This window comes from Carlito syrichta, unplaced genomic scaffold (assembly GCF_000164805.1).
Source record: "Carlito syrichta isolate Samal-C Ts95f unplaced genomic scaffold, Tarsius_syrichta-2.0.1 Scaffold301957, whole genome shotgun sequence".
Lineage (NCBI taxonomy): Eukaryota > Metazoa > Chordata > Mammalia > Primates > Tarsiidae > Carlito > Carlito syrichta.
The window spans coordinates 278,599-290,381 of NW_007246053.1; the positions used below are offsets into that span (position 1 = coordinate 278,599).

General features: G+C 39.4%; 1 protein-coding gene across 1 annotated transcript; it reads right to left on the reverse strand.

Moving 5' to 3' along the window:
* Positions 1–5,212: 5,212 nt before the first annotated feature.
* Positions 5,213–9,725, reverse strand: KRT10 (keratin 10). Its single transcript, XM_008055823.1, has 8 exons — positions 9,096–9,725; positions 8,090–8,172; positions 7,578–7,734; positions 7,330–7,491; positions 7,112–7,237; positions 6,579–6,796; positions 5,880–6,223; positions 5,213–5,586 (listed from the first exon to the last, which is right to left on the reverse strand). Exons 1-8 carry the CDS (start codon positions 9,723–9,725, stop codon positions 5,480–5,482), a joined length of 1,827 nt encoding a protein of 608 aa, XP_008054014.1. The 3' UTR covers positions 5,213–5,479.
* Positions 9,726–11,783: the final 2,058 nt, after the last annotated feature.

Sequence of the window (11,783 nt, forward strand, 5' to 3'; positions counted from 1 at the left end):
ATTAAAACTTCAGGGAACTATAACTACATACCTATTAGAAAAATACTGATGATACCAAATGCTGGTGAGGATGTAGAGAAACTGGCTCTTTCATTTATTGTTGGCTGGCAAAATAAAATGGTGAGCTCGCTATGGACAACACTTTGGCAGTTTCTTGCAAAACTATGCATGACCTACCATATGACACAGCAATCATATTCTTTTGGCAGTTTCTTGCAAAACTATGCATGACCTACCATATGACCCAGCAATCATATTCTTGGAAGTGTATCCCAGAGAAACGAAAACTTATGTTCACACAAAAACTTGTACCCAAATACGCTCAGGTTGCATGTGATTACATTTGTATAACATCCTCCAAACAACAAAACAACTGAGACGAAGAACAGATTAGTTGTTATCAGGGTCTAGGGCTTGGGAGGGAAGTATAGAGGAATAGATATGGATACAAAGAAGCAGCATAAAGGAATTATTTTGTGGTCATGGAACAGTTTGTATCTAATTGTGGTGTTGGTTACACACATCTTTACATAGGGCACAATTGCACAGACACACACATGAATGCAGATTAAAAAATGATAAAATCTGAATATAGTCTGTAGTTTAATAGTAGGGTACTGATGTCAATTTTTTATTTTAGATATTGTATCCTAACTATATAAGATGCCACTATTTGGGGAAGCTAGGTCAAGGGTACACTGGTCTCTACTATTTTTTTAAACTTCCCATGAGTCTATAATTATTTCAAAATAAAAAGATAAAAATGTGATGATTATATGAAATATTTTTCTGTTTTCTTATACTACTTGCAAGTATGTTTAAAACATTTATTTGGGTTATTGTATGTTTGCTGTTAGGGATTCAACAGGTTATAGTTTACTGAATAAACCTTACTTTCTCATTATTTTGAGATCATCCCTTTATTGTATACTAATGTCCACATATATGTAATAATTTCTTGCAATCTTAGTTTCAGTGATTAGTTAATTAAAATTCTCTGCTTCACTTTTCTCATTTATAAAATGGGTGCATACTAATAGTATGTCTTGTCATGGAGTTCATTCCTTTGTAAAATATATTTTTGGAACTTAACCTGTACCAGCCACTGTCCTAGTGCCTTGGGATACAAGAGTACATAAAGGAGTCAAAGATCCTTATCTTTCTGGCATGTACTTTCTGATATGGAAAGATAATAAATAATGACAAACTAATTGTATAGTAGGCTAGAAACAGGGCTGTGAAAAGAAAAAGTGGAGTGATAGGGGAGTTGAGAAGAATAGGGGTAAAAATTTAAACAGAGTGACAGGGTGAATCTCAAAGAGAAGGTGACAATTGTGCAAATGATTGAAGAAGATAAGGAAGGCAAGGAAGTCAGTCTCATGGATATCTTGTTAAAGAATATTAATGGAGAGACATTGATGACTTTTGATCCTATGAGTGATAGAATTAGTGTTACACTTTTAAAGGATAACTCTGGTTCTGTGTTGAAATAAACCGTAGGGTGGTTGTTAAGACTAAATGAGTTCATATCCACATTATATACTGAGCTTATCTATCTATCTATCTATCTATCTATCTATCTATCTATCTATCATCTATCTATCATCTATCTATCTACCAACCTATGTATCATCTATCTAATCTACCCATTCATTCATCATTAAATTACTTAGAACAACCCTTGGTGTGATTTAAAGACTATTGTTATCATTATTTTCATTGTCACCACCACTACCACCAGCAATTTTTACACAAGTGCCACATTATTTTGTGATCTTTCTAGTAACCAACATGTAGATCTACAGTTTCACCACCATATAGAAAGGAGAACGCTGGGTAAACTGATAGAACAGCTAAAATTAGGTGAACTTATAGAAAGTAGGATCAAAGTTCAGACACCCTATGCAGTCCATACTCAAATATCCCTCTTGTTTTCATCCTTACAACAGTTGTTCAATCCATCAAGATGTTTTGTTTTTTGTTCTTTTCTCCAAATTTCATAATTTACAAAAGTTTACAGAGATTGTATAGGTCAAAACGTTTACTGAGGATTCTTCTTTCATTGAGGTTATTATTAGTTTGGTCATGGTTCAGCTAGCTTTTGAACTCATGTATTTATGTTTTCTTAAGCATTTCTTCCAGGATAGTTTATTCTGGGGTAGGAAAGGTTACTTAAGGCTTTAGTGTGTGACTTTTTTCCTTGCTAAAATTCTGAAGGACAAAACTATTTTCAGAATACTACCCAAATTCTTCTGAGATAATGTCCAATATTTATATGAATTCATGATGATTCCCTCCTTTTCTAACTGGTCTTAGTCTGGAAAGATCTATTTCTCAATGTTGGGGTGTGGAGAGTGCTTTTTTTTAATCTGGGGAGAGAAACTGAGGAGCAGTGGTATAACTTCTCATGAAAAGTATGTTCTCAAAATAAAGCATGGCTTTCTGTGGGACAACCTGGTTTGAAAAAAATACCCTTTATGTCTGGTTTCTAGACTGGTTTTATTTCTGTGGTGATAATGTGTTTCTCTTTATCACCCCAAGGAACAGCTTGGATGACTTACATCATGGGGTGACCACAGCTGCAGCTTTTAGAGATGATCACTGCCTCAAATCTTCAGGGCAATCATCTGACGCACTTTCAAAAATCTCTTACTATATTTTATTGGATCTCAGGTTCACAGGAATAGGTTAATCATAATCCTTTGTGACACACTCTCACCATTGTTCCCACTGTCTGGAATTTAGTTTTTCAGTCTTAGGAGAGCAACATGACCTTGTTCCTCACCTCTTGGCAGATGATGTTAATGACCACCCACTTTACCAATTTCCAGTGACACTCGTTCATTTTTGAAGAAACTGCATTATTTAGCTAATAGGCATGTTTCTTTGAAGGTGAACAGAATACTGTTTCTTCCGAATCTACTATATGATAGGAATTTCCCCCAAGGGCTTTAAAGGCATTGGTTTGGTTTAACCACAGCTGTGTCATGTGGTAGTTAGATTCTAATTGTATAGATAAGAAAACTCAGACTCAGAAGAGTTGAAGTAACTTGTACAAAAGTTACATTATTTGTAAATGCCAATGCCAGGACAGGAAATCAGGGATCACTGACTTTAAAATGTATGCTTAAAACCACAAATAAGCTGTTTCCCTGTTCTTGCTCTCAAGATACAATCTAGACGGGAAATCCTGGATGCACCCCATCTAGTTAACCTTAATTGAGCTACTTCCCTGATAAAGATGACCCTGTCAAAGCTACTCTCCTCTCCCAAGCAAAACATCAAGCCACAATGAGCACCAAGACCAGGGTGCAAAGTTTTAAGGTCTTTATTAGGTATGAGAGGACACCTTTGGAGATACAAGCTTCTGCAGTGTAGTATGATTCCACATGGGTGCCAGATTGGCCCTGCCAGTCTAATTTGGATGCTATACTGCTTAAACAGCAGGATTCTGTAATGACTTTAGGATCTACAAGAAAGCATACAGAATTTTTTAATAGCTACATGACAAATCTATGACCTGTACTATTTAATAATTTTTTATAATTTTATAATTTTTTCCATAAATACCAATGTTCTTGTTACAATCAAGTTGTTTAAACAGATTGTGTTTATTAAACCATACTTATCAGAGTTTAGTCAAAAAAGCAGTTATTTATTAAAGATAATTTAATATAAATAATTGTTTAAGGAGGTATTGGAAGAATGAAGAAGTAAAAAGCCAGGGCCATTATGTATGCAGACTTCAGGAATGAAGGTTTGGGTCATCACCCAACCAGATAAAGAACTCTGACTAGCTGAGATTCTGGCTGTGGGAAGGAAGGCAGAATGGGTAGAAGAGGCAAAGCTTAATAGCAAGCACAGCTATCATATAGTAACATATCTTCTTTGTGTCAAATCAGTATTACTGAACATGAAAATGTGTATTTCTTCAGAATAATGAGAATGGCCATCCCAGATTATGAGCAATACAATAGGTCCCAGGGGCTTGGTTAATTTTATTAGATAATAAATATTTTAGAAGATGGTGTTTCTGAACAGCAGCTACATACACAGTAGGAACTGTTGATGAGTCCTTACTCATCAACGGTTGTTTAAGGGTTTTACTATATGTTACATTGTTTAAGGGTTTTACTATATGTTACATTGAGATGTCAACAGTGGACCTTAGAAGACTGGCCCCCAAGAAGGGTGGCCGGTACAAATATCCACCTATAATGAGGCACGTGAACTAAAATGGAGCACCTCTGGGCTGTGCTAATTTTTTGGTGCCAAGCAGGTTATGGAACCTTGACTGCAGGAAAATCTAACCCATTGAAATAGGGCTCCTGTCATCAATCTAGGATCCATAGGGGAAGGTCTACCTAGTAGAGAGAGTGCCAAGCAAATGGAATGGGGATCAGGACTCAGGTCCTGGGGAAAACTGGACTAAAATCAAGAATACCGAGGAAAACTGCTACTTGGTGGGCATGGGTAATCTAGGGACTCACCAGTAAGCACAAGGTAGTCTTGGGGCACTCCAGCTTTTCCTTCCCTTAGGATGTCCTAGCAGAGTGCTAAGTAATGTCAGTTGGGTTCTTATTGGCTGAGGGATGTCATTGGGCTGACCCTGAAGGTACCAGGTCTTTAGAACTGATCACTGGACAGAGTTGGGGAAGGCAGAGACATAGTGGTGCCCCTTTGGTCAATGGCATCACCATGTCTCGATAGCGCTTCTCCTGTTCATCTGATGGACACCGAATAACTTTGTTGGGGGTAATGTGATTTTACTGGGTTGGTGAGTGTTCGAAGATATCTCAAGCCATACGGCTATTGGGAAGAAGTACTATACTAGTTGGAAGAAAATAAGGGCAGGCAAATGTGAGAGGTCAAACCATAAGAAAAAATAAAATTTCTAATTAATTTTATTTTGAGGGTCTTAGTTGAAATATTTCAGAATTTCCAGGATTGAAATGGTTTAAAGCCAGAGAGCTGAGAGCTTTCTACACACTGTGTATCTTTAAAAAAGAGAAAGATTAGGGACTCATGGACTTTTTTACTCAGTGAGATTACTGACGGTGATCTGAAAATAACCACAAGATTAAAAAAACTGACTCAGAAAAATCATCATGACGGTAATTCTGTCTTCAGAATTTTTAGATAAATCAACCTTCATCTTTAATCTTAAGACTATCGTCTAACTAAAGTAAAGACAAATACCAACAAACGTGGATAGTCTGCATCAGTAAGAAAGTTTATTGAAATTCATTAGTAAAAGAGAACAGAAAGGTTTGTTCTGGGTTTTTTCCCCATTAAAGAACACTTTCTGGTAAAGTGAAAAGAAACACAGAAACCACAGAACACCTGGCAGACACCTTGTTTTCAAGGAGTGAACCTGCTTCCACAGAGCACGAGGACAAAGCGCTTTCCTAGAGGTTGTTTTCCACGGATCTGTACACAAGGGCCGGTGTGAAGGGAGACTCGCACCTCCCGATGCCGCTTAATAGTAGTGTTTCTCGGTTTCTGATTCAACCATAGATGAAAGGACTCTACCGTCAGGTGCCACCTCTTCAATAATGGTCTTGATTACTCTGGTTTTGTTAGTATCTGTGCGAAGAATGACAAGAAGTTATAATTTAGTCTGAGCAATCGGTATGGGTCCTTACTAAGCAAATACGAGGAAGCACATTCAATTTTTTTACATCGTTAAACAGACATCCGAGCCATGGTGAAGGTATGACGTCTGGATCACGCCATCGGTCCTTCGAGACGGGTGTCCGGAGTGCAGCTTGTTAACAAATGCACATAGGGTCCGTCTCCAAGATTTTAATTTTTTTAAACATCTCTAGAGCTTCAAAGGCAACAAACCATCACAGAAAGTCAAAACTAATTCTGATTACCCCAGCTAGTTTCTGCTGACCTTGGTCCCTTAGACGAGGACTCTCCGACAGACCCGGAAGAGGAGGACTTGTGGCCTCCGCCGTAGCTGCCGCCGCCACCGAAATTTCCTCCGCCGTGGGGGCCGCCGCCGCCACCGAAATTTCCTCCGCCGTAGGGGCCTCCGCCGCCAGAACTTCCGCCGCCGCCAGAACTTCCGCCGCCGCCAGAACTTCCGCCGCCGCTAGAACTTCCGCCGCCGCCGCCGCCGCCGGAACTTCCACCGTAGCCGCCGCCGGAACTTCCACTGTAGCCGCCGCCGGAACTTCCGCCGCCGCGACCACCGCCGTAGGATCCGCCTCCGGAGCTAAACCAGGTGAGGTTCATGTTTGGTTATTTCTCACGTTGGAAAACGGTGGATCGTTTTCCAGATTATTGCTACTTTAGAAAATAAGCACATCATGTTTTGAGAAAATACAACCCTGCCAAGTAGGTATTTTAAAATGCAGCTTTTGAAAACAGTTTTTTATACATGCAACCCTAAGAATCATTGTTTTGCCAAATTCTTGAGGAAGTGAGACGCGATTGCATGTTCCTCTTCCTGTCCTATGTCCCCTCCCTTCTTCCCCTTTCTCCCACTCTCTGGCATTTTCAAGGTTAAGCCTTGATCTCCGGAATGTTGAATACAGGCAGCTGGGATAATTCTTCTATTTTAAATTTACCTTCCCTCTCCTTCTAGCAGGCTGCGGTAGGTTTGAATTTCATTCTCCAGTCGGGTCTTGATGTCCAGGAGTTGCTGGTATTCGGTGTTCTGACACTCGGTTTCAGCTCGAATCTGTTGCAGCTGTTCCTCCAGAGTGGCGATCTGTGCCTGAATCTGTGAGAGCTGCACACAGTAGCGACCTTCTGTTTCTGCCAAGGAGGCTTCGAGGGATTGTTTCTGAAAAGATATTTTTGTGACTTAGCGACGTCATCGTTCAGTCGAGTAGAGTGAAGCTTATTTAATTATTTGATAAGACATCATACAGAAGAATAAGAAAATGAACACAATTTAGGTTTTGTTTAATGGCGTCATTTCCTTTTCAGCACTTTTAGATCAATGCTGAGAGCACTTTTTTCTCCATTAACCTAGAGCCTCAGTTTCTATTTCTTTCTTACTCTCAACTCTTCATTTTTCTGTTGCATTGTCTATTCTTAACGTGAGCATGACATTTTGTATGATAAAGTTGAAGTCATGTCATGGAAGTCAACATACCAGGGCCAGTTGGGACTGTAGTTCAATCTCCAGACTTTGAACAGTACGTCTCAATTCAGTAATCTCAGATTTATGGCTGGACATTTGTTCAATATTACTGTCGATTTCTGTAGTCAGTTCCTTGCTCTAGAGTATTGAAAACAGGGAAAAAAGATGAGAAAATTCTGAAATGATAACAAAACCTCTGTGTGCTTCACCGTGTAGGAAGATTTACTTACCTTTTCATTGAACCAGGCTTCTGCATCTTTGCGGTTTTGTTCAGCAAGTTGTTCATATTGGCTTCTCATGTTATTCAGAAGTTGAGTCAGGTCAACACCTGGGGCAGCATTCATTTCCACATTCACGTCACCAGTGGACACATTTTGAAGGTCTTTCATTTCCTGTTTGAAGAAAAGAAAGATTGAATGACTCCCTCGTGACGACGATGAACTCTTTTTGGCTGGGGAAAGTATAACTTTTGTGTCACCTCATCGTGGTTCTTCTTCAGGTAGGCCAACTCTTCAGTCAAGCTCTCAATCTGCATCTCCAGGTCAGCCTTGGTTAGAGTCAGCTCATCCAGCACCCTACGCAGGCCGTTGATGTCGGCCTCCACACTCTGGCGCAGGGCTACCTCATTCTCATACCTGAAACAGGCACGATACAAATACTGGATGTAACTTATATAAGGGGATGTACCCTGTAGCAGAGACACTTCAAAAGCAAATGTATAGTTGATTTCCTATCATGGTAGCATATGTGATACACGAATTCACTTAGTGGTTTAATACAAAGAAGCTTAGCAGTTCCTTGAACTTGTGTTTTCTTCCTTTAATATAACCAGAAAGGTAATATTGGAATGGAAAGTTTATCAGACAAACCCAATACTATTTAACTTTGGATGAATTCAGGAAAAGGTAAATGCTAATGTAGGCATCCAAAGTCATTGTCAACAGCAGATGTATTGTTGTACTAGTACTGTACCCCATTTACTTAGCTTACTTAAGCCTGAAGTCATCAGCTGCCAGCCTGGCATTGTCGATCTGAAGCAGGACATTGGCATTGTCAGTTGTTAGGTTGAGGATCTGGAGGGAGAGGCACAGTTATTTAAACAGAGATTAGTTTGAAGCTGCAGGAACCGTGAGCATGCCACTGCACTCCAACCTGGGCGACAGATTGAGACTCTGACTTGAAGAAAAAAAGAGAGAGAGAGAGAGAGATTAGATGCAGGTATGGCTTTTCTAGTGGCATAGATGAACTATGTTTTTATGTTTCTCTTACAGAATCTTGGGGGAATTTTTTATTTTAAGTATGAAATATTGCAGGCTTACTCACATACTTAAATTTGAATCATTTGTTCTCTTGAGGTTTTCCTACCCTTCTATTTCTTTGCTATCCCTTTCTCAAAACTAACTTCAGATATATGGATGTTGTCCTGCAAGTGTGCCCTCCTCTTTTATGCTGTGTGATGTACATGTATTTCAGCTAACCTTTGACTGAATCACATCTGTATTTGTTTAACTTGTTGTAAATACTTCTAAATAAATATACTCTGAACTGGTACACAATAGGTGAAATTCACAAATTCCTTTGAGGCAAGCAGTATCCTATTTTCATACTGGAGAATTCATGTTTCCTGCAATGTTGGTACTGAATATGGCTTATTTGTTATCAGTCAAATAATGGTTTGTTCTGATTCATTTAATGATTTTTCCATTTCTACATTTTTAAATGATCTAGTGTGTTTTCACTAGGGACCCATTATATGTTCATTAAAACCTAAAAAAGTTCTCAGTAACCTGCTATCCTATAAGACAACACACATGCTGGATGAAGATTGCCATGGCCATACTTTCATAAATATTTTCCTTTGATGAGACTGGATTATTTCTGGAAGCAAGACAGTAGCATAGTAAACATAGCGAACAGCTACATTGTGCTTAATTTAATATTCATCTATCTGGATTACATGCCCAGAAGTAGGTTTAAAGTTAACAGTGCCCCTTACCTTATTTTTAAGGTCGTCGATGATTTGGTAGTATTTGCTGTAGTCACGGGGCTTTTGCTGGCGTGAGTTGCCATGCTTTTCATACCATTCCTTGATTTTACCTTCCAGCTCATAGTTTGATTCTTCCAGAGCCCGAACTTTGTCCAAGTAGCTAGCCAGGCGGTCATTCAGATTCTGCATGGTTACTTTTTCATTTCCAGAGAGAAGGCCACCGTCTCCTCCAAAACCACCACCAAAACCACCACCGTAGCCTCCTCCATAGCCTCCTCCATAGCCTCCTCCGTAGCCGCCTCCACCAAAGCCACCCCCACCAGAGCCGACAATTCCAAAGTTGCCTCCTCCTACCATGCCTCCTCCATAGCCCCCACCAAAGCTGCTGCTTCCAAACCCTCCACCAAAGTTACCTCCACCAAGGCCTCCTCCCAATCCTCCATAGCCACCTGATGAGCTCCCAAAGCAGCCCCCACCAGAGCTCCCACGGCTGAAGGAGCCGCCACTGAAGCCCCCTGAGCTAAATCCTCCACCAAGGGAGCCTTTGCTGCTCGAGATTCTGTGGGATGATCCTCCTCCTCCTCCTCCTCCACTGCGGGAGGAAGAGTACTGCTTACTGGAGCTGTATCGAACAGACATGGTGATGTTGTTTAGCCCAGGGAGTGCCTGCTACCACGGACAGTGACAAGCCTTTTTATACTGAGAGGGCGTGTCCCACGTGTGTTAGGGTTTGCTTACTTGCATGGTTTTCTTTTTGTCAACTTAGCATGTTTGGCTTATGATTGCATAAATTATCTTCAGTAATAACCAATCCTAATATGTACAGTTCTGAATTTGCACTAAGAAAAAATAGGAGGTTTGAGATGTTGAAATTGAAAATGGGTGGAGTTGAGAGGTGCATATGTTTTATTAAGTTTTTCACCTTTTGAAGAACATCGAGCAACTGTTAAAATATTTTTTTCTCAGCACTAATTCAGGATGCACAGACTGTTTGCAAAGTCTAAAAAAAGAAATTTAGCTACAAAATTATAGTTAAAATAAAAATTTTTGAATTCATGCTTTAGACAGTTTTGATTCATTGCAGTAGTAGCAGATATAAAGTCTAACCAAATAATACTATAATGAGGATGTTATAGAAAACTATGCAATTGAAAAGAAGATAAAGTACATATGCTTAAAAGTTTAATTAGTATTCAAAAGTTGCCACATATAAAAAGTAAAAGTCATAAAAGTGCAGTTTAGAAGACTGCATATGTGTATGTTTGTAGAGACTCTTAAATTGGAGAATGAGAGTATGTTGATATTTTGCCTAGGAAATTGGGAGTGAGTAATGATTGAGGAATCGTCTGATTTAATGATGGCATTATTTTTAATATTAGAAAGTCTGAAATCATGAAGTTATCCTGGATTATTTGCCCTTTTAAACTTATAATGGTCAAGGTTTATGTGAAGACTGTAATGTAGAAATTCTTAGCACAAGATCTGAGGAACTAACCTCCACTACTTTGCACTAAACTCTGACTGAGTAAAAAGGGAGAATTTGGATGTATTAAGATTGTGAGTAAAAGTTTGCTTGCAAAAATTTAGACTATATTAGAGAATGATACTTTCTTTAAAAATTATGAACTAGCCGGGCTCGGTGACTCAGCCTGTAATCCCAGTGCTTTGGGAGGCTAAGTGGATTCCCAGTAATCCCAGTGCTTTGGGAGGCTGAGTGTAATCCCAGTGCTTTGGGAGGCTGAGGTGAGTGGATTGCCTGAGCCCACGGGTTTGAGACCCGCCTGGACAACTTGACGAGACGTCATCTCTACAATAAGTTAAAAATTAGCCGGGCGTGGTAGCGCGCGCCTGTAGTTCCAGCTACTTGGAAGACTGAGGCGGAAGGGTCACTGGAGCCTTGCAGGTCGAGGCTGCAGTGGCCGGGAGTGGCCACTGCACTCCAGTCTGGGTGACAGAGTGAGACTCCAACTCAAAAAAAAAAAAAAAATGCGAATTAGACAGTGCACATGTGTTCTCAAGCTAGGTTTCATTTGTCAGCAAAAATTCCCCAGATATTTTCTTGGATATATTGAGCTCAGAATTTGGCATGACAGTTTGTCTAGTGAAGTATTTAATTGGTACTTTAATACATGATATAAAATTATTTTATATCTACACATAGGCTATGACATTGCTATTGTTCAGAAATATATACACACACATATAGTCACACATGCTTTACGATTATGTAGTGCTATTTGTGATACTATGATTTTAAAATTTCTAGAATAGGCTGTTAAAATAGGAATGGTGGTTATTATCTCTAATTTATAGAAGAGGAAGTTGAAGTGGAGAATGGTTATGGTTTCTTCCTAGAGTTATATAATAGGTTGTTGAACTGCAGTTAGAAGCTTGCTCTTAACTCCTTGACTCGTTCCTACTCTGCTGCAATGCATACGTGTTCTCTGCTCTGGTAAATCTAGCCTGATAGAACTGAATGCCTCTGATTCTTACCACATACTTCTACAAATGGGAAAAACTAAATGAAAAGAAACGAGAAACATGAAAATATGGAAAGGATAGGGATTTGGCACACCCTGTTCCATTAGTAATTTCTTTTTCAAATTAAATTTATAGCTGTGCATTTTAGTTTATGAAAACTACTGAAGTATTTTCTGCAGGGAAGGGGAATGTGGTTGGGAGCATTAATCAAATGTT

Coding starts and splice junctions, on each gene's coding strand:
- KRT10 (XM_008055823.1), bottom strand. CDS start 9,725: ATGTCTGTTCGATACAGCTCCAGTAAGCAGTACTCTTCCTCCCGCAGT. Junction 8,173..9,095: donor TCGACGACCTTAAAAATAAG/GTAAGGGGCACT, acceptor CTCTCCCTCCAG/ATCCTCAACCTAACAACTGA. Junction 7,238..7,329: donor AAGCCTGGTTCAATGAAAAG/GTAAGTAAATCT, acceptor TCAATACTCTAG/AGCAAGGAACTGACTACAGA.